The sequence below is a fragment of the Poecilia formosa genome, unplaced genomic scaffold (assembly GCF_000485575.1).
Source record: "Poecilia formosa unplaced genomic scaffold, Poecilia_formosa-5.1.2 Scaffold186, whole genome shotgun sequence".
NCBI classification, from domain to species: Eukaryota; Metazoa; Chordata; class Actinopteri; order Cyprinodontiformes; family Poeciliidae; genus Poecilia; species Poecilia formosa.
The window spans coordinates 559259-583815 of NW_006800125.1; the positions used below are offsets into that span (position 1 = coordinate 559259).

At 37.5% G+C, this 24557-nt stretch overlaps 2 protein-coding genes across 9 annotated transcripts in view; one reads left to right on the plus strand and one right to left on the minus strand.

The window, feature by feature from the left end:
- Positions 1-1196: 1196 nt before the first annotated feature.
- Positions 1197-8832, minus strand: sumf1 (sulfatase modifying factor 1). Its single transcript, XM_007566072.2, has 9 exons — positions 8541-8832; positions 7799-7972; positions 7614-7688; positions 4616-4698; positions 4331-4453; positions 4132-4246; positions 3094-3207; positions 2941-3000; positions 1197-1993 (listed from the first exon to the last, which is right to left on the minus strand). Exons 1-9 carry the CDS (start codon positions 8760-8762, stop codon positions 1892-1894), a joined length of 1068 nt encoding a protein of 355 aa, XP_007566134.1. The 5' UTR covers positions 8763-8832; the 3' UTR covers positions 1197-1891.
- A 74-nt stretch (positions 8833-8906) lies between these two features.
- Positions 8907-24557, plus strand: part of LOC103147632 (inositol 1,4,5-trisphosphate receptor type 1) — an 88158-nt gene continuing 72507 nt past the window's right edge. For 7 of the 8 annotated variants that reach the window (XM_007566074.2, XM_016678649.1, XM_016678651.1 and 4 more), the window contains exons 1-4: positions 8907-8990; positions 10186-10504; positions 11631-11745; positions 15452-15522. In XM_007566074.2, the coding sequence (XP_007566136.1) occupies positions 11654-11745; positions 15452-15522 (163 nt within the window). In that variant the 5' untranslated portion in view covers positions 8907-8990; positions 10186-10504; positions 11631-11653. Of the gene's footprint in view, positions 8991-10185; positions 10505-11630; positions 11746-15451; positions 15523-24557 lie in introns of those variants that run through there. The other variant, XM_016678647.1, reaches the window with a different exon arrangement.

Below are 24557 nucleotides of genomic sequence, written 5' to 3' on the forward strand. Positions count from 1 at the left end.
TTGCTACACTGATCCATTTTAATAGTCAAAGCTCAAACTATATCAGTTCGGCACATAGATCAGCTACACAGACAGCCAGGGTTCCTGTAGTATCTTCGAAAGTGGATAAGTATGGAAAAAAGAAAATAAGAGGATGGAAAAACCTATCGGAGGGGCTGCCCTGTTGCCTTTCTCACATGGCCGGCAGTGGACGAAGCAAGAAGGCCCTGTGTTCGAATCCTTAACAGAACCATTGTGCATGAGTGGGTCCTAACGCCAAAAATATGAGTCGCCCTGGTCACTCTAAGTTACCCTTAGATCCACTGCTGTTGTCAACTTTTTGATATGAAAATTTTGGGTCAGAGTCTAATTTGATCCGCAGACTTTAAATCATTTATGTCAAGAAATATCTTAATCCACTATTTAGCACCGCTTTACAACTTGATTATAATTACAGGTGTGAGATATTACTTTCACGAATATTTGTCACAATGACATGTTCACCAATTACTAAGCGTTTGAGGCTGATGTTTGTCTGAATAAATTTAAATGATAAACCACTCTTTTTAGTCATTCAATAAGTCAAATTAATTAATTACTTTGATTTATTGCAGCGATATATTTAAAACTTTTATTTCAGTTCATTTTGACAACTTACAGCTAATAAAAAAAATAAAAAAATAAAGGTCTTACATAAGACAACTAAAAATTTTAACATAGAAAGACTCAGTTGGTTGAGACAGATTCACACTGAGCCTGGTTCTGATGGAGGGTTTCCTCTCCACATGATAAACTGAAATGAAATGTTACCCAAAGAAACCCGCCCATGTACCATACATTATATGCACCGAACACTTTGTTTATAGTACCAGCTTTATTTTGGTGTCTCTCAGCTCCTTCTTGACCATATTATATAGATTCAAATGAGTTTTTTTCCCGTCCTCCACGTTAATAACCTTAGTCAGGTATTGGTACTTTTGGATGCCCCACGCTCTGCTGAAAAATTACATTTAAGAATAGCTTCTCTGAGTGAAGTTCTCCAAAATGTCTTGGTTCAGTGAAGCTCTGATGTTGGACTGAGTCTTAATTTAGAAAGTCATGTTTTATGTAGCAGTCCAACTATCTGGGCAACTGATTTCTTTTTTGTTTGCATTAGCTGTAAGCAATAGTCATCAGAATAAAAACAGAAATAAAGAATACACACACATATCGCTGTGTGTAAGGTATCTGTACATACGTTTTATTTAAACTGATTTGCTAAAATAATTAAAAAAAACAAACATTGATTTCAATTTAATATCAAGCACCCGCATGTTAAAAATGCTCTAACAATTAGCTGCTCAGTCCAGGAGATTTGGACGGCTGAGTTTGTGGTTGGAACAGCAGATACAGCTGTGGAGCTACTGCCCCCTAAAGGTTTATATTTGTAATGCATAAAAAGGGACAATCTTACAAAACCCAAAATCAAGACAAAATGTCATTTTTCTGATGAAAATTTTTACTATGACCTCTTTGCAAACCTTAGAAAGAGACAAAAAAAAAAATAAGTTCTTGTACTAATTTTACAGCAACCATATTGCAGCATAACAAAACCAAAGTTGTAGTCTTTGTTGTAAATGGTCCTAAACTTAAAAAACGACGCAGCTATAATAATAAAAAGAAGCTGATATAACAAAGACTACAAATCTCATCTTTTTATATTTTATTATAAAAAGTGAAAAACACTCTCATAGTGTGAAATAGGATATTTACAATAACCGGACATTTCCTACATTTTCTTTTTTGACTCTAAAGTCAGAATAATATGGCAGCAAAAAAAAAAACAAAAAAAAACTGTACCATCCAGTTCAAATCCTAGTAAACACTTGGGTTACAGACAACAGGGAAGTCTTCATTAAACAAGCAGCTCAGGTTATTGTTTCTCCTGAGAAACACAGCGAAACCCCAGGTTGGAGGCTGAGCTGTCAGGGGTGTTCTGGCTCCGAGCCGCACATCGGTATCTGTAGCAGTAAGACTGACGGAGAGAGAGGAAAGAAGATTACTCTCAGTCAAACTATAATCCTAAAACTGCAGTGGGGATGATTTTAAATTAGGCTTGCTTCTTTGTTTTTCTTCTGCACAACTTTTTTTTTTTTTGCACAACTCTAGAGCACAAACTGTTTTCTTTCGCTTATGTCATGCAGAAAACAAGCAGAAATATGTGCTGTGAATTTTTATTACACAACTACAGTCCCATTGCATCCAGTGCTGTCGAATCTAAACATGGATTTCATAACTTTGACAATACATAATTCATCATGTATTTATTGGAAGTTAACGTTCATTTAAATAGCGGCAACATCCTGCTAGGTTGATCATAGATGTGAGGACAATCGTTTGCATAACCATTCATCTAATTTAACATCTGACCTTCTCTCATCTCCGTGAAATAAAGGGTAAACTTTACAAACCTGGTTAGCTTTCAGGATACACTGTTTCAGTAATGTTCAAATACTCTCTGTTTAGCTTTTAGTATTTTTTATATAATTTCACTAAATTTATACATCAATATACTTTAAACTCAAAATGAAAAGGTTGTCTGAATAAGCAGGAGGACAGGTTACACAGCAGCTAGCAGCATCAAACCCTACACACCAGGAAGAAAGACCAAGCTGGATTTCCCCCCCTTTGTTAACAACAAGGAAGAGATAATAGCTGCAAAGCAGGACTGCACAGTATCAAGTCCAAGTCTTCACTGTGCAACTCAGTCAGTAACCAGGCCTGGTGCAGATGCTGAAATTGAATTAATCTTTCCAAAATATGCAGCAAACTGATGAAATTTGCATAAAGATATGTGACATTTAAAAAAAGACAAAAATGTACAATCAGAATAAATCTGGAAGGGCCAGCATTTATAATGTCCAAGTTAAGAAAGTATAAGACAGAACAATAATAATTACATATATAGTTTGCCATCTTTACCTTGTGGCACATGTATGACCCTCCTTTTTTCACCTTGTCTTTGCCTGAAGGGGGACCGGTCTGAAAGACAAGTCAAGGTATTGTTGTCGCTAATGTCTTCCAAAACTGAACTCATGACAGTAAACTAGAGAAAATGCACACTTTTGCTTTTACCGGATTGTGTTGGTGGTCTGTGGTGTGGTGAACGGTCCACCAGTCTGAGGTCCACTCCCAAACATTCCCCACCATATCATGTAGACCGAACGAGTTGGCAGGAAAAGACATAACCTGTAAAATATGGATGTGCAGAAAATATGCGATTTTTGAAAAAAAGGCACAAGTATGGCAAAGTATCTTCTTGTAACTTTTTCCACACAGGTTTTCTGCAGGTGAGCTAATTTCCCATTTCCTCCTGTCAAAATCTCAGACTAATAAATTAAAATGTAAATCCAGACTATATTTAAGAACAATATTCTGTACATAGCAACAGCTTCTTTGCAGAATTTAGTTATTTTGTTGGTATCGATGCTACTCAACTAATCAGAAAAGAATTAAATGTGCTCCTAAAAGCATGCATGTTTTAACTTCTGTGTTCAAGCTCAGGTAGCTAGGCTTAAGAAACATTGTTCACCACTCCATATTGCCATATTTGGTTATCTTACAATAAATCTCACACGCAGAACTTGCAAGTTGCAATGATGCAACTTTTTCAAGTTCCTCCTTAAACAACCCAGAGCATAAGTTTGCAGATAATTTTTTTTTTCTTTTGAGAAATGAGTGGTCTAATTTTGAAACAATGCCCGAATCAAATTATTGAAGTACAGAGCAAACTTATTCAGAGTTATTTTGGGTATTCGTCCAGCACCAGTTAAAAGGTTTATCGATCTAAATTTTATGTAGATATTTGTTTGATATGTCTATATAACTCACATTTGCCCTTGCCAGACAACTAATCAATAATTGTTCTAATAAGATGAATTTTGAAGGTCTAAGGTATAAGATCTGTCTTCTCCCCTACTAGAGAAGATATAAATCAGTTTTACATCGTAAAGGAATTTGCCTTCGTCCTGAAAACTTTGAGGCGTTGGAGTAAATTTGTAACTGGAGTATATTCCTGAGACAGAGTCTTCTCCTACCTAGTCTGGAATATGAAATATTTGTCACGCCCACGACTACAAAAAAACTTTCCCCTTCACCTCTTGTCCCACTTACAGGAGACGTTTTGACGTATCCGTCCTCTCCGGAGTTGTGCACGGGAAAATCCCCTTGCCACAAGTTGGCGTAATGTTGTCCCTTTGGGTTCAGTTTATTCCCCCATGGGTAAAGTCTGAGAGGAGATAAAGTGCACCAGCAGGTTAATTTCAGACACAGTAATGCATGCGTAACTGTACAGTCAGAACTCACGTCCCACCTGTCTCGCAAGCCCCCCCTGCAGGCGTACTCCCACTCAGCCTCAGTAGGGAGTCTCTTGTTGGCCCAAGAGCAGAAGGCGACGGCGTCAGCCCAAGAGACGTGTACGACTGGATGATCCAGTCTGCAGAAAACAGGTGTGTTTTCCAAGTATATTTTCATTGATTGTTACTCAGACCCCATTAAATAAAAAAAAAAAAAAAATCATTAAAATAATGTGTTTTCAGATTGAGGGTCTGCGCATTGAAATGTTATTTTATCAGGCACGCAGCAACGTTTTGGCTACCTGTCTGTGATGTTCGAGTCTTGGCCCTCAGGATGATTCCAGTTGGCCCCTTTGACTGGGAGCCACCAGGGGGCAGCAGCCACCTGACAGCAAAGAGATGATAACAGTCGTAACTGGTTAAACATCTTTCATCCATTAGCTCTTTGACTTTTTTTTCTGCTCATGAAATCCTGGCAAAGTATGTCAGGAACTGTCTTTGCAGAGTACAAATGTCTGTACTGGTTTGCAGCGGTGCGCCGCCGGCGTGCCCCCAGTATCGCCTCAGCCTTACGATCAGGCTGCACAGGACGAAGAAGTAAATACGCGGCTGTCTGGCTTTCGTCTTCGAGAGCCCAGCTGGACTGAGGCCTCCTACAGCTAACATGTAAACCTTATGAAATATCTCTCACAGCAGGAACATGGAGTGTGTCCTCCTGCCTACTTAAAGTCATAAAAACTATTACCTGAATGTGGACCAGCAGGAAATTAAACTGTGGATGAGTTACAGTCGGGAAAACACCTTCCAAAGTTAGAACATTGTGAACAAAGCTACGCAACAATGAAAGATGTTTGAAAGACAGGACATTTCATCTGAGGTTCTAGTTTTTCCACTGTCATAAAGGTGCAAACGGTTTCTGGTTTCTAATACAACCTTTATACATTGTCCTTATGAACGAACAGATGTCGATTTAAGATTTTATTTAGCTTTTGGCTTTAAAGTATATTATTCTAGTTCTTCCCTACCTTACATTTTAATTTGTCCTACCCATGGTTTAGTGAATGGGTGATGCTGCAACAGCATGATGCAGATTAAATGATCTCAAACTGAAACACCTGAAGGAATTCAAGAACAAATGAAAAAAAAAAGTCACTGACATTTATTGGTCTGGGAAAAATTACACAGCCATTTGTAATGGTTTGAGACCCCAAATGAACCACAGTGAAAGCCATTGTTCACAAATTAAGAAAATATGTAACAGTGATAAACCTTCCCAGGATTGGCTGGTGAGCCAAAACAACTCCAAGACGGCACTGATGACCCACCCAGGAGACCCACCCTGGCTAAGTTCAGTGTTCATGATATAAAAATAAGAAAAAAATAAAAAACTGAGATAAAATGGCATCTATGAAATAGTTTGATGCCGAGAACTACTGCTGAACATAAGGTCTATTTCACATTTACCAAAAAATATCTAACTGATCTCCAAGACTCCTGGAAAATTATTCAGAGGAATGAGGAGTTCAGAGTGAAACTTGTGGAAGGGGTGCGGTCGTTTTTTATACATGGAGTAAAACCAACACAATGTTTCAATAAAAGAACGCTAGCAAAATGGAAAATGAAAGTTTTGGCTTGTCAAAGCCTGGACTTAAATCTGACTGTGTGGCTCATTTAAAAATAATTCTGCAAAGATGAGCCCAAACTTTTTACAAACTTCAAAAAAAAAAAATTTTTTAAAAACCTCATTACTAGCTATTGTAAATGAAGATAATGCTAATTAGGGTTTCTTATCTTTTTCTTCAAAGATTTTTGTGATGATCTGAAACATTTACATGTGACAAAAAACAAAGAAGCAAAAACATTAGAAATCTGTAAGGGGACAAACATTTTTAATTGGAAGGAGTCGTCTCAGGAAGTTGTGAGCATCTAATATCTATATATCCTGTACCCTGGATGTTCAAACAGACCAAAAAGCAAGAGGCTGAAGTTGTGTCCAACTTCGATAAAGTGTGTGTGAACTTCTTCAGCTGGTCGTGTTTCAACGAAAGCAGTTCTGACTAGGCCTGTCGCGATAAACGATAAATCAATTAATTGCACGATAATTAAAATGAGGTAGATAGGTTTAATTTATCGGCTTTATCGTCTCTTCTTGCCTTTTTTTCTTTCTATTGATGACACTGAATGAAAAAAGGCTGAGCTCCGGTGCTCTCCCATCCTCATTTCCTTAGTGTAATGTCCAGCGCACACGACACGAGATCGGCCCATAATTTCAAAACCTGAGAGACACATTAGCCGACAGGAATCCTAGGTACAACGGTTCGATCGTGCCGTGTCCAACAATGGGCACAAAATAATGGCTGCAAGTCCAGTTAACTAATTTTAATATGAGGCATTAATCAATGCTTTACTAGAATCTACCTGTTATGCATAGAGTCAGCGTAAAGTCCTGACTGAATGAAAATCATTATGACCTATTTATGTCACTAGCAGTTGATAAGCTGCAATTTGGCTCCAACTCCTCTCCTTGTCATTTCTATGTTCTTTGCACAAAATGTTGAATAAACATTAATGTTGTTTCCACATATTATCTCCAATGTCTGCTGGACTTCGGGTTGCGCCCTGTCAGCTGTTTGGGATTCCCCTCCCTTCCCTCATTTAGATCGGAGCGGCCACGACGATCCAAACTGCAGGATGATCGGTTACGAAATCACCAGTGACAATCTTGGATCGGCCAACGTTCTAAGATTGTCGTAAGGGGAAAATAGGGGCAAAACATCGTGTAGTATGAACTATTGCATTAGGTAGTTGGATGTGCCCATCTTCTCTATTTAAATCTAGTGATTACTGAAGGGCAATATAGTATACAGACTTCATAATCTGCACTCTTTTGGTTGAATGCAGTATTTATTTCCATTTTGGTTTTATTCAAGTACGTTTTTTGTTCATTTTATTTTTATTTTAGGTTGTTTTGTTAATTTAGTTAATCAGTTCCAGTGTTATGTGTTCTTTTGAAGATAGTGTATCTATCTATGGCAGGTAATCACATGCATTATTACGTCATTTTCATTAAATCAGTGTCAAAAGGTATTGAAACAATATTATCGTTTATCGCAATAATTTTTTAGACAATAATCGCTTGGCAAAATTTGTTATTGTGACAGGCCTAGTTCTGAATAAATAATCTTTTCTCACCACCACTAAGGTTCAACGTCACATGTGCCAAGTGTCCCTCATTTTGTTGTCTCCGTCGACATAAGAAACTTAGAGTGACCTTACTCATATCTGCATGAATATACTCACTGCTTGTGTGATTTGGCTTTTGACAGATTCACTCAAGATTCCCTCAAACACAAACGAGTCTCCAAATTTCTCTGCCTAAAATCAGGAGGAAAAGCAAGTTTATACCCATAGAATACCGCAGAATTACAGAAGCATCTAAAAAAAAATACTACATTTAAATATCTCAAAACAGAATTACTTGATACCTCAGTAACATAACCTGTGGCTTTGATGAAGCTCTGGAACTGTTGGGTAGTTACTTCCAGTACGTCCATGTAGAAAGAGTCAACGTACACCCGTCTCTGTGGGGCCTCGCCATCCTGGGGGATACCTGGGTCATCCGTTCCCATGAGAAACTCTCCTCCAGGTATGAACACCATCTAAATGGAGAGGAAAAACTTCAGCTACACTCCAAACCAAACTATAAACTTATCTGAAATGTTATACACACACACACACACACACGCACACACACACACAACAGAGGTAAGCAGCGGTTTCAACTGCAACATCCAGAGCTGACTGTAAAGAACGTCTGAAAAGTTTGTAATCCATCACAAGCTGAAACTTATAGTTTGTTATTTAGGAACAATAAAAGTCACACTGAAATATTAAGCATTCTACTGTCAAAGGGATAAAGCAAAAATGACTTGCAAATGGTCTCGACAGTCAAAAGTTTTAAACAGCATTTCTCAACAACTTTATCACGTCTGCTGTGCATTATGCTGTTATTTAACAAAGCTGTATTTTGACTGAATAGCACAAAAGTTAACTCTACTTGCTGATGAGGCGCCTTTGAAGGCATTTATTTAATCTTTGTAAAATGGGCTGAATACAACTACACAACACGCTTTTCAGATTTTTATTCAAACATACAAATCCAGGTTATTCCACCCCATACGGACACATTGTATTTGACCGGGTTAATTTTGTGTCAACCCTTCTAACCTGAGAGATTTTCTCATTAGCAGCTGCTGTGTATTTTACACTCGATGCTCGCTCCTCTTTCGAGTCCACGGAGCCAGAGGCGGTTCTCCTCAGCTTATCGCAGCCGCAGCCCGCTGCTCCCTCCGTGGAGGCGGCCTCTTGCTCTCCTCCGCATGAACTCTGAAGACAAAGTTCTACATTGACGAGCACTACCACTAAAAGCAAGAGAGAATTGCGTACCATTCTGGCAAGTTCCCTCCAGTCGGGATATGCTCATGTTGATACTCTTACTTCCGCAAAGTCACGTGGGAAGTCAGCTGATCTGACTGAAAGAAAAATTTAACTCTTTACTGACGGTGGTTTCTATATTTCTCTCTTAGATAAAAACCTGATTAGATGTTGCTTGTTTTATTTCTTTTAATGACTAAATAACTGTAGAAGGCCCCGGAGATGATGGTCAGAGCTAAGAAGGTCAGTAAAGTTCTACACACTGCTATAAAGCACTATGGGGTGCCGTTTGTAAAGTTACACAAAATAAGCAGCAATAATTTTACTTGTTAGCCTGTCATAAGTGAGAAAGAAAGGAGTGCTCATTTTTCAAAGTCTTATTTTCACCGTGCTGTTCATACATTTAGAAATGTCGTAGCTCCAAACTAAATATATAATTCACAAGCTAAATATTTACTTTGCAAACTAAATGTAGCTTACAAAAATAAATATTTAGTAAGGAAGCTATCTAGTGTCCAAAGCAAATATTTCACTACAAATTAGATATTTCTTATTTTAAAACTGATTATATAGAGTCAAAGTAAATATTTATTTTCCAAAAATAATTGTTTTCCAAACTATTTATTATTTTCCAAGCTTGGTCCAAGGTAGATGCTAGATTTAGCTTGCTAGCTAAAAATATCTAGCTTGCTAACAAAATTTTAACAAGCTAGATTTAGCTTATTTGCTAAGCATAGCTAACAAGCTAACATTGTAGCTTGTTGGTTAGCACAGCAAACTAATAACAAAATATTTAAGTTGCTAAATAAATATTTTGCTTGCTAACTACATATTTAGATTGCTTTATAAATTTTTAGACAATATGCAAATTAGCATGCTGACAAAAATAAAAGCCTGGTCTCGATGATAAGCTCCTGCTGGTGACTGAATCGCTTCAGTAGTAGTTTAAATAAAGTATTAGCTGAAAACATAGGTCATTTTAACGTTTTAACAGCTGCACAGATGTTTTCTTATGGATCCATAGCTACCGAACCAAATATGCTACTCTTAAGTTGCTTTAGGGTGGCTAATATGAACTATGCATTTCTCAAAGACCTGTAAGTTTTAAGGAGTTGAAGATTTTTTATCCCGTTCTATATTTTTTCTGTTCTTTATAGTGAACCATTTTTAAATACCCATTACTATTCCCACCAGTGAAACAGGATTACAAAATTCTTTAATTTTTGTTCTACATATTTGTTTTGCTTTGCCACCCAAAGTTATTAGGGATCCCCATCTGGCATCCCGTATAAAAACTCTCTGCAACCGCCCCTGTTTAGACAAACAGTTTAGGGCAAACAGACACTGTTTGCCTTATGATAAAATAACAATGCACCAATCTTTTCTGTTTGATTTAAGATGCTACAATTTAATCACAAACACAGATTTCTCTTTTCAGTGTTTTTTGACGCTGCTGCGGCTCCGATTTCCTCGGGGTAAAATGAAACCACATTTCCCAGCTATCAACACAGCAGGCGCCTAAAAGAAGAAGAAGAGAAAGAAGTGGCAGCAAGCCAGGCAGCTCAGCTCAGTCAGTGCCTGCTGCCCGCCTGCTGCCTCAGCGAACGCAGCCACGGAAAGCTGTCAGAAACAGGATTATCGGAGCCGCTGACGGCTGGATCTCAGCACTTGGTCCGGCGGAGAGGACGGCCACAGTCATGCTGGCTCTTCTGGTTCGGAGAAAGCTGATCGTCTGAACTGAGTGCAGCACTACCGAGGTAAAGTTGAGCGCACAACTCTCACAGTTTTGCCATCCTCTTCTTCCTACCTCCGATCCTCTCCCCGTCTCTCTCTCTGTCCCTCTCTCAGCGGAGAATAAAAAAAGATTTGTTTCTTCCTTACATGGTTATTAAAACTCACAGCTGAAAGCAGATAGCTTTATACGCTCACAGGTAATCTGCAAAGACCAACTTTGACAATAGGAACCATTATGAGTCATGGGCAGCGGTTCTAAAAGTTTTAGAGTGAGTTTTTCGTTTTGGTGCGTGGATAAACAATCACATCAGCCTGATGCGCGACTGTTCCGCCCCCATTGTTCGCTTGGTGAATTGTTTGGTGAAATTTTATTCCCAACACTGCTCAGCGTCTCTGACATGGTGAAATTAAAGCTTCCTGCAGGGAGCCTTGGCGGGGATGACCTGCTGCAGGTGCAGAAACCTTCCTGGTAGGTGGCTGCAGCCTGCAGCCCCTTAAAGCCGCAAAGCGACATCGACAGGTTACTGTAACATTTTCATTTCCAGCCGGTTCTATGCAAATCCAGCCAGCCAACCTGACGGGTAGGGCTGGTCCAGCTTCCTGGAAAAGCCACTCGTACTGCGTGTTATTACCACGAACTGGAAGATGTGGTTTATTTGGTAGGCTAACACAAAATAATATATAATTGTGAATTGGAAGGTCAAATGAATATTTATTCAATAATTATCTAATACACACGCACGCACGCACGCACACACACACACACACACACACACACACAAAAACCCCCAATAATGTCAAAAATGTAATTTGCTGTTTACACTGACATGACTTCTGAAGTGAATTTCAAGCATAGGATTTTATTCAAGCATATCAGTTTAAAGCCCAACAAATTAACATTTTTATATGCATTTTTTTCCCCTTTGTTTTTATGCTTATGCACCACTTTGGGTTTGAGAACCACATTAGAAACGTTGACGTTTTTGACTTTAATGTGAGAAAATGACAGGGGCGTAAGTACTTTCACCAAACACTGCAGGTGAGCTTGATCTTGGTCAAAATTTGTAAAAGTTATACATAAAAAAAAGTAGCAGATTTTATTATTTATTTTTTCAATTTCATTGTTTATCTTCTTGTCATCTTTTCCAGGTGCTCTGTAATTGGTGTCAATCATGTCGGATAAGATGTCCAGCTTCTTGCATATTGGGGACATTTGCTCCCTGTATGCAGAGGGATCCACCAATGGCTTCATCAGTACTCTGGGGTATGTTTCCTCTGACTGGCCACATACTATGTATAATGTGTATCAGTCTGCTTTTTACACTTTTCTCTGTTCTTTTGCACCAGAGGTTTGATATTATTAATAAAGATGAAAAGCACACCTTTTCAATTAGTTGTGTAGGGGCAAGAGTAAGGACTGCAGGCTAAATAAGCTTTCACCTTTCTCGTCTCTGAAAGTGTGAGGAGAAAGGGAATGTATGGGCAGGAGACGCAAATAATAAAGTTTGTGTTTGAGAATGTAGCAGCAGGATGGTAGGTGTTTAGGGCAAATACTACCAGACAAAACTCTAGTCAGTCCAGCAGTCTCCCTGGCATCTCATTGTATTGCTCAAACTATTTAATAAAGAATATTTTAAATTTTCTGAACAGGAAATATAGTGAATAAAATATACCCGATATATCCTCTATGCACTAGTTACTAGTGGAGTTATAAACCTTTATAACTCCACTGTGAAAATGAGGAGCTGACATACATAAATGAGTTATACACACTCTCACGCAGTGAAACCCACTGTATTGGTTTGAGGTGATTCCTCTAGAACCTGTTGGAGGAAAAATATCCCAACTTCACAAGATGTAGCTTTTATCTTAACAGAGCTCTGTGGTTCCTCCTATTAGTCTGAAATTTCTCATGTTGACGTCATCAAACCAACACTTGCTGGCCTCAGGTTTGCAACCAGCTTCTGAAAGCAGTAACCTCCTCCCAGAGTCAGAATCTCACCGAGGAAGAAACTGCATCAGGTTTTCTATCACTTTAATATTTCTGCTATAACTTATGGATATTTGCACATGAAATAAGTCACTAGAGTTTCATTTACAATTTTTATATCTCCGTGTCACGAGGGAGATCTCAGCCGGCTGGTGACAGAAAAAGCAGATCTTGGTCTCAAAAAGTTTGGGCTCCCCTGCACTAGTGGATACAATTAATCCTCAGAAGATGAAAGTTATCTACCGTTTGTAACCAGGGCTGACAGCTCAGAGTCCTGGTCCTACCCACACCCCCTCTGCCGGCTTATGAAAAATGGAACGACCCACTGCAAAGACTGAGTCATTATAAATACATCGTGGCCATTCTTACATGCAGGCACTTCCCACGTAGAGTTATACACACTCTCACGCAGTGAAACCCACTTATCTGCAAAAACTGTCATGAGAGCTTTGGCCAGAAGCCACCCACTCCACAAACAAATCCAACTTCACTGGATTCTCTAGGTCATTTGCCCTCCAGGAAGAAGTTACACAGAGAGGAGAGAAAGCTCTTAATATCACAGTGTTTTCCTTCTGAGATGTTTCCTGCATCAAACTGCAGACCGGGTTCTGTGAGACAAGCTAGACCCAGCAATCTGGAAAGGTTTGAGATGTTTAGAGGTCATACTGATCTGCCAGGTGTTAAGAACCAACCACAAACCTCTGAGGTGAATTGTCAAGTTTTACATATCGGCAAATCATCCTCACTTTATATCCGGGCTTCATCTGCTCGTTCCTTTTCCTTCAAAATACTAAGGAGGAGGTTTTTTTTCCTTCTGTTGTACGTATTCTGCTAAATGGGATGTGGGATTTGGCCTCTGTCCCAGCTTGTGTTGTAATAGGCCAAAGATAAATCTGTCACAGAACATTTAAGGCTGCTTATTGGTTTGTTTGCCTTTTGAAAGGGAAGATGGAAAACAAATACATGATTTAAAAGGCCCAATGCAGCAGATCCTGAACTCAGCAACAGCAACTGCTGAGTTCAGGGTTGCAGGTATTTGCAGATTGCAGGTATAAAACATAGAGACCCATTGAATAAACTTAGAATATTCTTGAAAAGTCCGTTCATTTCAGGAATTTTTTACACTTAGTAAAACACATTATATAGATGATTACACAGAGACAGATGTTTGAATGCCTTTATTTCTATTAATGATTATGACTTTCTGCATACTGCTAAGAAAACACAACATTTAAGATTAGAATATTACATCAGAGCAATAAAAACAAATATTATACAGAAATGTAGCCTTAATGAAAAGTAGGTTTTATACCTGCTGAAAGGTGGTCAAAAGGTACTTTTAATCTGATAAATAAACCTCATTGGATATGACTGTAAATGCTTTGTATAAGTGTTAAATCTGGCTTTGACATACAGATGTTTGGATGCTCTCTGGTTTTGCAGCTGGACAAAATCTCAAATTGAAATTGTCATTGTAAACTACACTCACCATCCTCTTGATTATGCACACACCACTAGTTCAGGGTCTTCAGAAATGCCTTAATTTTTGATAACGTAGATAAAATCTATGTTATCAAGGTTTGTTCTGAGATTTTTGTCCATATTGAACATGATCACATCACAATTGCTGCACACCTACGACATAAATTTCATGCTGTTCACACACATTCGCAAAGGCGTTTTGAACATCCGATAAGCTTTGGTTTAGAGACTGAAAGACTGTTTCTAGGGATGGACCACAGCATACAAAATGTTGGTGTCGCAGTATAAATGTACAACATCTTTCATAATCGCTGCCCTCAACTACCTCTAAATGGTAATTTCATTACGTTTAGTAGAAATTAAATGACATTTGGTTGTTGTTTTTTTTTGTCCACTGAAGACACCAGACAGATTTTTCTCTGTGTTTATTGAATTTGCGCATTTTGGAATGTAAGCAGCAACCATTTTAGAAAATTCTGGTGAAAATAACATGGGCAGCAGTCCAAAAACCTCCTGTGAGCACAGCGACCATCAATGTTGACTGCATGTGAGCACTAAGATCATCTGTGCAGCCTTCCATTCCTCCAGAGCAGTCACATGCCGATCCTCACACTGTAGCTAAAAATGTCAGAAAGAGTTGCACCAGTCAGAATTTTGTGCTGATATTCTGATCTCTTTTCTTAAGTTTTTGAATTGCCTCTTTCCTTAAGATCTATAATTAAAGACATTATGTGTTTTGTTTTGTTCCTCCCTGCTGTGCAGTTGTTAAGAATTTATATTATCAGTGACAGTCCAGCCTTGTTTGAGTGAGCAGTTGCTGTAAAAATGTTGATTTTTCTTTTGTCCTAAGACAAAGAATAAATGGTAACAGACTGCCCATTTTATTCAGTCTTTAGCATATTCATTACCTGTTTATTGACTAACACAAAGAGCATTTCAAACATAGCAGTTCCTGGGTGTATTCCCAACCTTATCGCTGAGATTTCCAAAACTCTCTGCATTTCCAAACACACCAAGTTTCATGGCGGATAGAGATTAAAACCTGAAAATGATTAAAAAAAAGAGCAATTTTGCCCTGCTCAGCTTTGTTTTTACCTGCTTTAATTTATGCTCTCTCACTTTCTTGCAGCCTGAATCAATCAAAGACATGTCTTTTGACTGTTTTTGGAAAATACAGATTGTTTTATATGCATTCTCACACCTCTGCCTGATTAAAATTTTGGAAAATCTCTCTGATTACTAATTAGAGCTGGCGTTGAGTCTTCACGCAGTAACAACGTCCTGAACAGGGTTGTTGTCGGTGAAACCTGGTAAAACTAGCACATACCTCGTTCAGTAGGATCCAGACTGGCATGGGCCAATTAAGATGAAAATGGTCCAATTTTCTCAACAGCTCTCTTTGCATCTCCTAAAGCCCCAAAACACAGATTTCCTCTTTCTTTGTGAGTCAGCTATGTATTACACTGTATTACCCTTATTACTTCTTTTATTTTTACAGCTTGGTGGATGACCGCTGCGTTGTCCAGCCAGATGCCGGAGACCTTGGTAATCCCCCAAAGAAGTTCAGAGGTAAGAAGCAGCCCTTTGTATTCTCTGGTGCTCTGGTGTTATAACCCTATCTGCAGTCTGTTGATACTGCAGAGTGTGTTGGAGACAAAGCTGAATGTGTTGTGCTGTGTCTCTTTGGTGATGGCCACAATGTCTCTGCCCACTGGACTTCAAACAGACCTGCCTTTGTCAGTGTTAATGATGTGACTGCGTGTGTTTGTGTGTGTGCACGTATATGTGCCAGCATATTTGTGCGTGTGTTCATTCCCTGCGTGTGTGCTTGCTTGCACACGTGTGTCCAAATAAGGCCAGATAGGGAGAATCAGCACTGATGGTGATTAGTTGAAACAACAAAGCTTAGGTATTGGTAAAAGCCTTGAGTTGATACTTTTGCTGAACTTCCTATTAATAGTCGTTTCCTATTAATGTACAGGAAGCAAAGCTTGTGACCCACAATTCTCAGACTGGAAACGTCACTCAATAGAGGCACGGCACAGTGTCCTACTATGAGAATATGGAGTTACGACAACACAGGAGAACTGCAGCAGAGCAGCTTTTTCCACAAATACATCACTGTGCAAAAGCTTTAGACCACGATCTCCTCATTTATTTTTAATTTGCTTCCAAACAGTGGAATAAGCTCTAAAAAAATGATATTTGTCAGCAGGTCTTTTTTTCTCAATCTTATCTCTCACACATTTTCTATCAAGCGCTCTAAAATTGCACTTTATTTGTCAGATTTAAATTTTGTGGCTAATTTCTGATCTCTGGTCTTTGTGAAGCTTTGACCCGCTTCTGATTTTGACCAATTCTGCTTTCGCTTGGAGACAGATAAAATACAAGAACACCATTCAGAAATTTTTTTTTCTTTTCTTGTTCCCAAGAGCAGTCGTTAATTATTTAGTGTGTGCGGTTAACTGAGGAATCACTGGAAATGGGATTTTGCCTGATTGGTGCCTGCTGACTATAAAAGTAAATTGGTTTAGTCTTATGTAAAATATAAGTTTTTTGGTTGTTTTTATTCATAGAAGCTTTTTTTAACAGTCTGAAAACGACTTTTGAAAGGAATCTTTGAAAAGCATCAACGTACCCCTAATATTAGTTCCTTACTTGAGAACCAGTGCCGTGGAAAATGTTTATCTAGATTAGGGCAGCAACTAACGATTATTTTACTAATCAATTTATTGTGATGAATAATTGATAATAATTGATTATTCATCACAATAAAAATGTTTTTTAATGTTCCAATAAAAAATGGAACATGCTGCAGATTAAGATGATGCATACTAAACAAATAATTTCCTTTTTGAAACAAGAAAATAAATATTTCATTGCCTAAAATGCAACAACATTGCATTATGTAAGTCTACACCTTTTCATTTGTAGCAAAGGATGCATCTGCAGCTATAAACCTTTAACAGTGGAAACCCCAGGCCTTTCTGCTTGAGTTAACGTCAATGCAGTGTAGGACTAATCTGTTGACTTTTTTTTGGAATAACCGATTGGATAGCGAAAGGTGTTTAATAGGAGTTAATAGGAATGTTGCAAGTTTACTGATTTATTGAATCTCACGAGGCTTTTTAGGTCCAGTCAAACAGAAAATCTTTACTATTCTGTCAACAGCTAATTTCTCTCTATATCAAAAGTTTTGCGTCATTTATAAATTCAGCTAAAGGTGTGGGGAAAAAAAGTGATATGTCCAATAAAGAGCCGAAGACCACATTTTAAATGTGTTTCTGACAAGCTGTCTGCTTGGTGCACCCTTTGAATTGAGGAGCATCTTAAAAAAGACAAAAAAAAAAAACAAACAACTTATAAATAAAAATCATGTCTCTAAAAATGGTTAACTTATGAACAACATAAGGAATAAAAAACAGCAAAGGTTCAAAGGAAAAAAAAATCAATTGAAAACAAGGATAAAATGTAATCAAGATTATTTTACAAGTTTAAAATAACATTGACTTGTTGAAAGTAAAACTTTAAGTAACAAGAGGTGGAATACAGTCAAAGGTTTTTCAAATAAGTTGGGTTTTGATGCATTATAAAGGAAATGTATGAGGAAACTCCTAAATAGAAATAATTTGCATGAGGAAATGATTATAAAAAAATGTACGCAGTGTGCATAACACTCCATGTTTAAAATGATTTACCTACAGTGTTTGCATACTTACAATCCTTGTAATGCTTCTCTTTTATATACCAGAGCGTCTGTAGCTGCTACAGACTTTGTCACACATCTACATTAGTTGCCATAGATATTTCATCTCCATTACTGCACTTGTTGTTTTTAAAGCTGTGGCATTAAGAATTAGTTACTTATACATTTTACATATGTTGCATAACTACAGTTGTACAAGTGTCTCCTAACAAATGCATATTCAGTTTAAAGTAGCTGAAATAAAGTTAATTGAAACATTTTTATTCCCATCAAACAAAACCAATTTCTCTCTTGATTCATACAACAGGCTGCAAGTTGCCAGCACAGTAACGTGGGCTGTTGACTAATTAAAGAGCAGATTACCCGTGGGTGTCACGTCCTGTGAGGAATCCTAAAATAGTCAAATGGTGCTAACCTTGAAAGGAAACTGTTCATGTGGACATCCATTTAGATATTTATTCTGAGTACACATCCTGTTTTTGTGTAAACAGCATTTATTGGCTGAGAAACAGCCTCTTAATTGCTAGTTTAAAGTGGTAACTAGCATAGTTACATATATTAAATGTTATTAATGCCTTAATAACATTTAATGCATTAATAAAATGCATTAAATGCTATTTAATGCATTTAATGCATTAAGTTACATTAAATGCATTTGAGGATGTTTTTGTCTTGGAAGTGGCACTCTACATTTTTTTATAAACAATAACCTGAGTAAATGCAAAACATCTAATAAAGATTTTTTTTAATAAGCATAAAAAAGGTTTCCAAACCAACCTGTTATGATTACATAACCACATGGTTTTGATTTAGTTTCACTGGCCACACCCAGACCTGATTGCTGATTGAGGTGTAGAATTGCCATTTGCCAATTGCCACTTTTGCCATAGAAGCAAATTCACCCTGCCACATTCACAGATTATCACAAATAATACACCGATCAGTAGGCAGCCTGGGGTTAATTGCCTTGCCTATATGCACATAGTTATGTGATAACAGAGGAAGCTAGAATTGAACCCAACACTTCGGCATTGCATGACAAGTACTGATCCCATTTTTAGTCTAATGAATCTATTCTGACGAGCTGTTGACTCATTTCTGACCCTCTACTCTTCTGCTCACTACAAAAGAGCAGCCGAGTCAACCAGTAGCAGTCAGCAACATAATCATTTGGATAATTTTAGCTGTAATAAATTCAAAAACATTATAAATAACCAGTCATGTAAAGACTTATTTTTAGTAAACAGCACAGTAAAGACAATTGGTATTAAATTAGGGATTTTCAAAGTATGGAGTGTGTCAGAGACACAATGGATAGATTTTTAATATCTACAGCTACTGTGAGCAATGCTGTGTTCAGACCGAAGGCGGGTTGAGCGTCAGGGGCGTCTGGTTTACATTCAAAGTCTATGTGGATGTGAGACGTCTCGCAGATCTAGTGCTGCGTGTTTGGAGTGTTTTGAGAGTTCGACACACATCTAGATTGTGAAACTCACTAAATGTATAACACCTCTGAATTATCTGGTGAATTCAAACACAGAGGTGCCTGACAACCATATTATCTTTCTTTCAGTAAGTAAAGCCAAATAAAGCCCACCTTTTCTGAGCAAAAAAAAAGAAATAAAAAAAAAAAAGAAAAAGCTCTTTGTTTCTTGTTGACTTGAAAGCTTCTTTTTTATACAAAGAGTAGACTGAGATTTTTATTTTCCAATATCTGAATGTTGGAAGTATTGTATTGGAGAAAAAAACAATATCATTATTATCACTTGCATTGTCCTCTGACTATACAGTATGTATTCTTATTTTTCTTAGTGGCACCTGGAACAAAGCCGCAGAGTATGCTTTTAATTTTTTATTTCCTTGCTCGTTTCTTGGAGATTTTTTTTTGTAATTGTCATCAGTGACGTTAACTGCATGGAAGAAGTTTAGCCCCAGTCGATTCTTCTTGCTTTTAACCTCTTCTGATTTTGTTTGTACTGTATGTACTCAATATTTCATCAACCATTGCACAAAGAGATCAAGAGAGGGGGAAAATGCAAGAGGCTCCTCCCAATGCACGTCTAGAGCAATTTTGATGCTCAAAATCAAAGTACACAAACATCACAGCAGACGTGTTGGATGCATTTTGAAGCGCGTTTGGTCTGCATACAGCATATGGAGACAAAATAATAAAAAAAAAATAAGAGAATTATTTTAATTTGGGATTTTAATACTCTGGATCTGAAGATACATCATTGCCACAGTAGTTACTCTTCCAGCCAAAGTGAAATATTAAGTTAACAGGTGTCACCTTATTAACAGGGTGTGGTTGTTAGTACGAAAGACTATATTAGCAGCTGCAGCTCCCTCGTGTTAGATGTGACGCACTCAGGCTCGTCGATTCTTCAGGCAGTCTGGTGGGAGTGACCTGAGCACCTAAAAGGTCATAGAAGCAAATCAAACACAGAGGAAGTGAGTGAGCTAGCTTTATCCTGGCGCTTCAGAAAACTTCCCTCTATGCAAAGATCTTCAGCTGCGGTGAGATGCCTAGTTACTGAAGATATTTTTTGAAGCTGCTCATGTCTTCCAAGACTTGTTAGAACATAAAATTCAAATTCCATTTATTCATAAAAGTTCTTATCTTAATTTTACAAAGAAGACAATCAAATTTTCATTTCTTCCCTTTTCCAGTAGCTGCATTAAATAACTTTAACATCAGAGCATTTCAGCTTTATTATTGGTATTTAACTTTGAAAATAAAATATAGCTTTTGGGTCTGGCGAAACCACCTGAGATCAAGGGTTTCTACATTCCTATGTAAAACTTAATTTCCTATTGTGCTGAATATGAGTAGACTAATGTGAACAAATGGATTAAAATTGGTTCAAAATATTTCTCTGCCTAAATGTTGTTATACAGTCATATTAAATAAAATACAATATTATTGAAAAGTTCATTGATTACACAAAATCCATCACGAAGTGAAACACAGACTGTTTTGAAGCCTTTATTTCTTAGTTATGAGGATTTTCTTCATGTTAGCTAATAAAATCATGACACGAGCCTCATCAGAATATTCCAATTTATTAAATAACGCTATATGAGTTTGCTAAAGTTACCCTGTTATAAAAAAAAGTTGCATGGTATTTTTGCCACATTATGGGCTTCAGCTTCTTATTTAGAAAGCTGGTGGCACAACAGGTGAAAACAGCCATTAAATGCCCCACAAACATTCAATCTTCTAATTTGAGTAAAGGTTTTAAATAATACTTGACTTGCTTTCAGTCCTTTATCTTGAGTTTAAAGTATGTCCATGTGGGTAAACTAACACTTTATATTTAGAGTCATATCTGCTGTCTGAGGAGTGTGTCACTTGAAAAAAGAGCTGTGAACTGAAAGCTCTTCATCTTCTCTATGATGTCCAAGGAGATGCTGTCTGTCCCTTGGAGACAATCGCTGCCATCACAGTAAATCCAGACTCGCGCCTCTCAGCTCTGAGTGGAGCTGTCAAGTTTACTTTGTAGATAAGTGATTCCCAAAGTAGTTAAGTTGTGCATGTACAGTCTTGTGAAAAAGTCTTTTGCCACGTGACTATACTAACACTTTGTGCGTATACAAACTGTTACCTACAAAGGTTTGTACTGTTTGTGTGTATTTTTTGTCTCACCAGAACGTTTCAGATTGTTAAATGTTAATGTAACCAAAGAAACCTGACAACATAATAGTGATCAATTAGTTTGTTTAAAATAACGACGTAGCTTAAATAGAACCACTCTGACAACGTGAAATAAGCTAGAAGATCTCAAAACATAGAGTTATGTAACACATCTGAAACATATTCAGTGATATTATTTGTCCAGGAACACAAATACCAATTTCACATTTGACAGAAAACAGCTTGATGGTCCCTAAGATTATTGGAAAAATATTTTGTGAACTTGGGAGACGTAAGTGAAATGTTTAGGAAGGTGTGCATTCTGCTACATCTGTTGTTTAACCTACATTTTTACTAAATTAAATTTTCTATTTTGTCATTTATCTACTTCTGATGTCGTGTTTGTTGTGAAGCACTTTGGTCAGCTGAGGCTGTTGTAACTGTGCTGTACAAATAAACTTTGACTTGACTGCACAACACATCAGAAAAAGAGCCTCACACTGACAGAAAATCCCGAATGAGAATATCAGGCCGTCATGTCATCGCACTGAAAATATGATGAGAATCTACACAAAAATGCATTGTTGTTTTCTTTTGCCCACACTCTTCTCTACCAGATGTTATGAAATTCAACCAGAGGTTTGCGTGATCTTGCTGATAGAGAAGCATGCGAACCACACTGCAGTCAGACTTCCCCCCTGGTAGAGGAACTATAATTGTTTGTTGCTTAGTTAGTTGTAGAAATTATTTCACTAATTAGGATGTCCTTATTCTCTTAATCATGATTCATTTTAAAAGGTTTGGCAGAAAAACACAACATTCCCAAAGATCATAGCTTTCACAATGATAAGTTTGAAGGTTTTTTTTAGGATCATAGACTGCTATGGTTATATCTTCACATGTGAAGATAAGATGTAAATATAAACAAATAAGATGACAACTAAGCAACATTTCCAGAGTGATGTCATTAAATGAAGAAGCAAGCTATAACAAATGTATGACAACCATGATTCTTAAAAAAATAAAATAAATAAACATATGGGCTCGTGTTCCTCAACTGAAAACCTCTAACCAACATTTCATAAAAGAATGCCTGCAGCTCCAAATGTTCATGCATTCAGGCACAAGCTGCATGGGACCTGCATGTGTTGGCATGTCTCTGCTGCAAACCAGTATATGTAGAAATAAATATTGCAAAGTCGTGTGAAGCCTTCTACTCTGTTTTGTTTGATTTACAGTAACTGAAAAATGCAGTACTATAAAACTTCATTGAGTTAACTGAGGTTCAGTGTGTCACAATGCTCAAACTGTCCAAATTCATTCAGTGCTTTGAATATAAGCAATGGTTTTGTTTGTTTTATTGCAGCATGTCAACATAATATATGAGTCAGATTCTGTCGCTCATCGTGGTTTTCAGATCCGGTGCCTTCGCTATCTCTGCTGTTGTCTTTTCTTTGTTTCCCATCATTTTGTCGCACTTGTTCTCCAATCCTATATTATTACCCTTTATAGTTCATAGAGCATGTTCAGCAAACATGCTGTACATGCTGCTTGTTGAAAAGCTCCTTTCCTGTTTTGGCTGGTCCTGACCTGATTAGCTCATTTTAGACGAGAGTCCTGGAGGGACACAGAAAAGTGTTTGCACATGACACTGGAATTACTCCAATTAGACAATTTCCTGAGCGATTAACTGCAGTCAGCAAGGATTCACCAAACCAATAGTCATTTTTATCAACTGATAACTGATTCGAAGCTGGTGCTTCTATGAAGTTTTGGTAAAAATAATACATTAATCCCCTCAAAACGATTCCTTTGCTAGGTCCTCTTGGCGTTACTGTCACTGCTGAGGTATGCTTAACATTTCCTCCTTATGTAAACACAGCTCTCTCCTCACCATTATAATCTCTCACATGAAGCCTGTATCTGCACTCTGAAACATCTGCTTTGGTAACATTGTGCTAAAATATTATGGGACACAAATCATCACCAGCTCATTCATGGGTGGAGCCGTGCTGCACCCTATTGTGACATCTCCTACAGTTACGTCCTGCCAAAAAGCTAGGTATCAAGAAAACATTTCTATTTAAAATTAAATATAAATGCAAAAATATTGATTACATTTTCAGTCGTACTTATTTGAATATTAGATACAGAGTAAAACAGAAACTTGAACGCTCCTTCGAGATTTTATTTTAGCCCTCAATCTATCATTAACTATCAACAACTTCATCTTCATTAATAAGTAATTAGTTAAACTTTTTACCTCAGTAGACTTGTCGGTCAAAAATCCCACATTGTAGAGTCTAACACCGTGTCCAGCACCAGTCTTGATTTTCATATTGTTAAAACTATGCATTAAAAGTGAATTAGTGAAGTGAATTAATTTGTCTCCAAACAGCTCAAGCAAACACACCTACAGACAATGCTAAAACCAAATCAACTTTCTGTAGTTTCCATTAATGCTTTGTTAGTGCTCTTTCATTTGCTCACATTAGCAGCCTTCTCAGTCACTCTAATATTATATTTTATTAGTACCATTTTATGGTCTTTGAAATTGACTAAAAGGAACATGTAATGCACTCTTTAATCTCAACTAATTGGTTTTCCAGACAAATCTAACTTGTTTCGGCATCCATCCGTCTCAATTTTCAGTCATCTTTCTTCTGATCTAGGGCTATGTTACTCTGATGCTTATTATGCTGCTTTTGAACCTCAGGAGAGAAGCTTTAATGGGCAAACCACCAATGTTTCATGTCTCAAACTGTTGAATAGGCCACATTAAAGAATGATGGGACCTATAAGGCTGCTGTGACATATTACCATATGAGACGTTTACTACAAAGTAAATAACCAATATTAAACTTACTCAGTGTGCAATGCTGAATACTCCTGAACTGTGAGATAAAAAAATTATATATTTTTTATTAATATTGTGTTTGCCCCTCATTTTCTAATGCCTCCCTGGGCAAAGGCCAAAAACTGCAATTGTTCCCTAGGCAAGACACTGAACGTCTGGCTGTCTGCTGCTACTGTGTGCATTAGTGCATGTATAAACTGTACTTGATAAGGTCTACTTAAAGCTGCAGTAGGTAATTTTTATGAAGATATGTTTTTTACATATTTATTAAAACTGTCAGTATGTTACAGTATAACATGAGACACATAATCTGTGAAAAAATCAAGCTCCTCTGCCTCTACCTCCTCCCAGTGGTCCTACGGATTAATTAATATGACTTCATCAAATTAAACAACAACAACAACAAC

What these genes read in the sequence shown, in the direction of transcription:
- sumf1 (XM_007566072.2), bottom strand. Translation starts at nt 8,762, where the DNA reads ATGGTACGCAATTCTCTCTTGCTTTTAGTGGTAGTGCTCGTCAATGTA. An exon ending in CTAATGAGAAAATCTCTCAG is followed by an intron (nt 7,973 to 8,540) that starts GTTAGAAGGGTT and finishes CTCTCCATTTAG; the next exon opens with ATGGTGTTCATACCTGGAGG. An exon ending in AGGGGGGGCTTGCGAGACAG is followed by an intron (nt 4,247 to 4,330) that starts GTGGGACGTGAG and finishes ATCTCCTCTCAG; the next exon opens with ACTTTACCCATGGGGGAATA.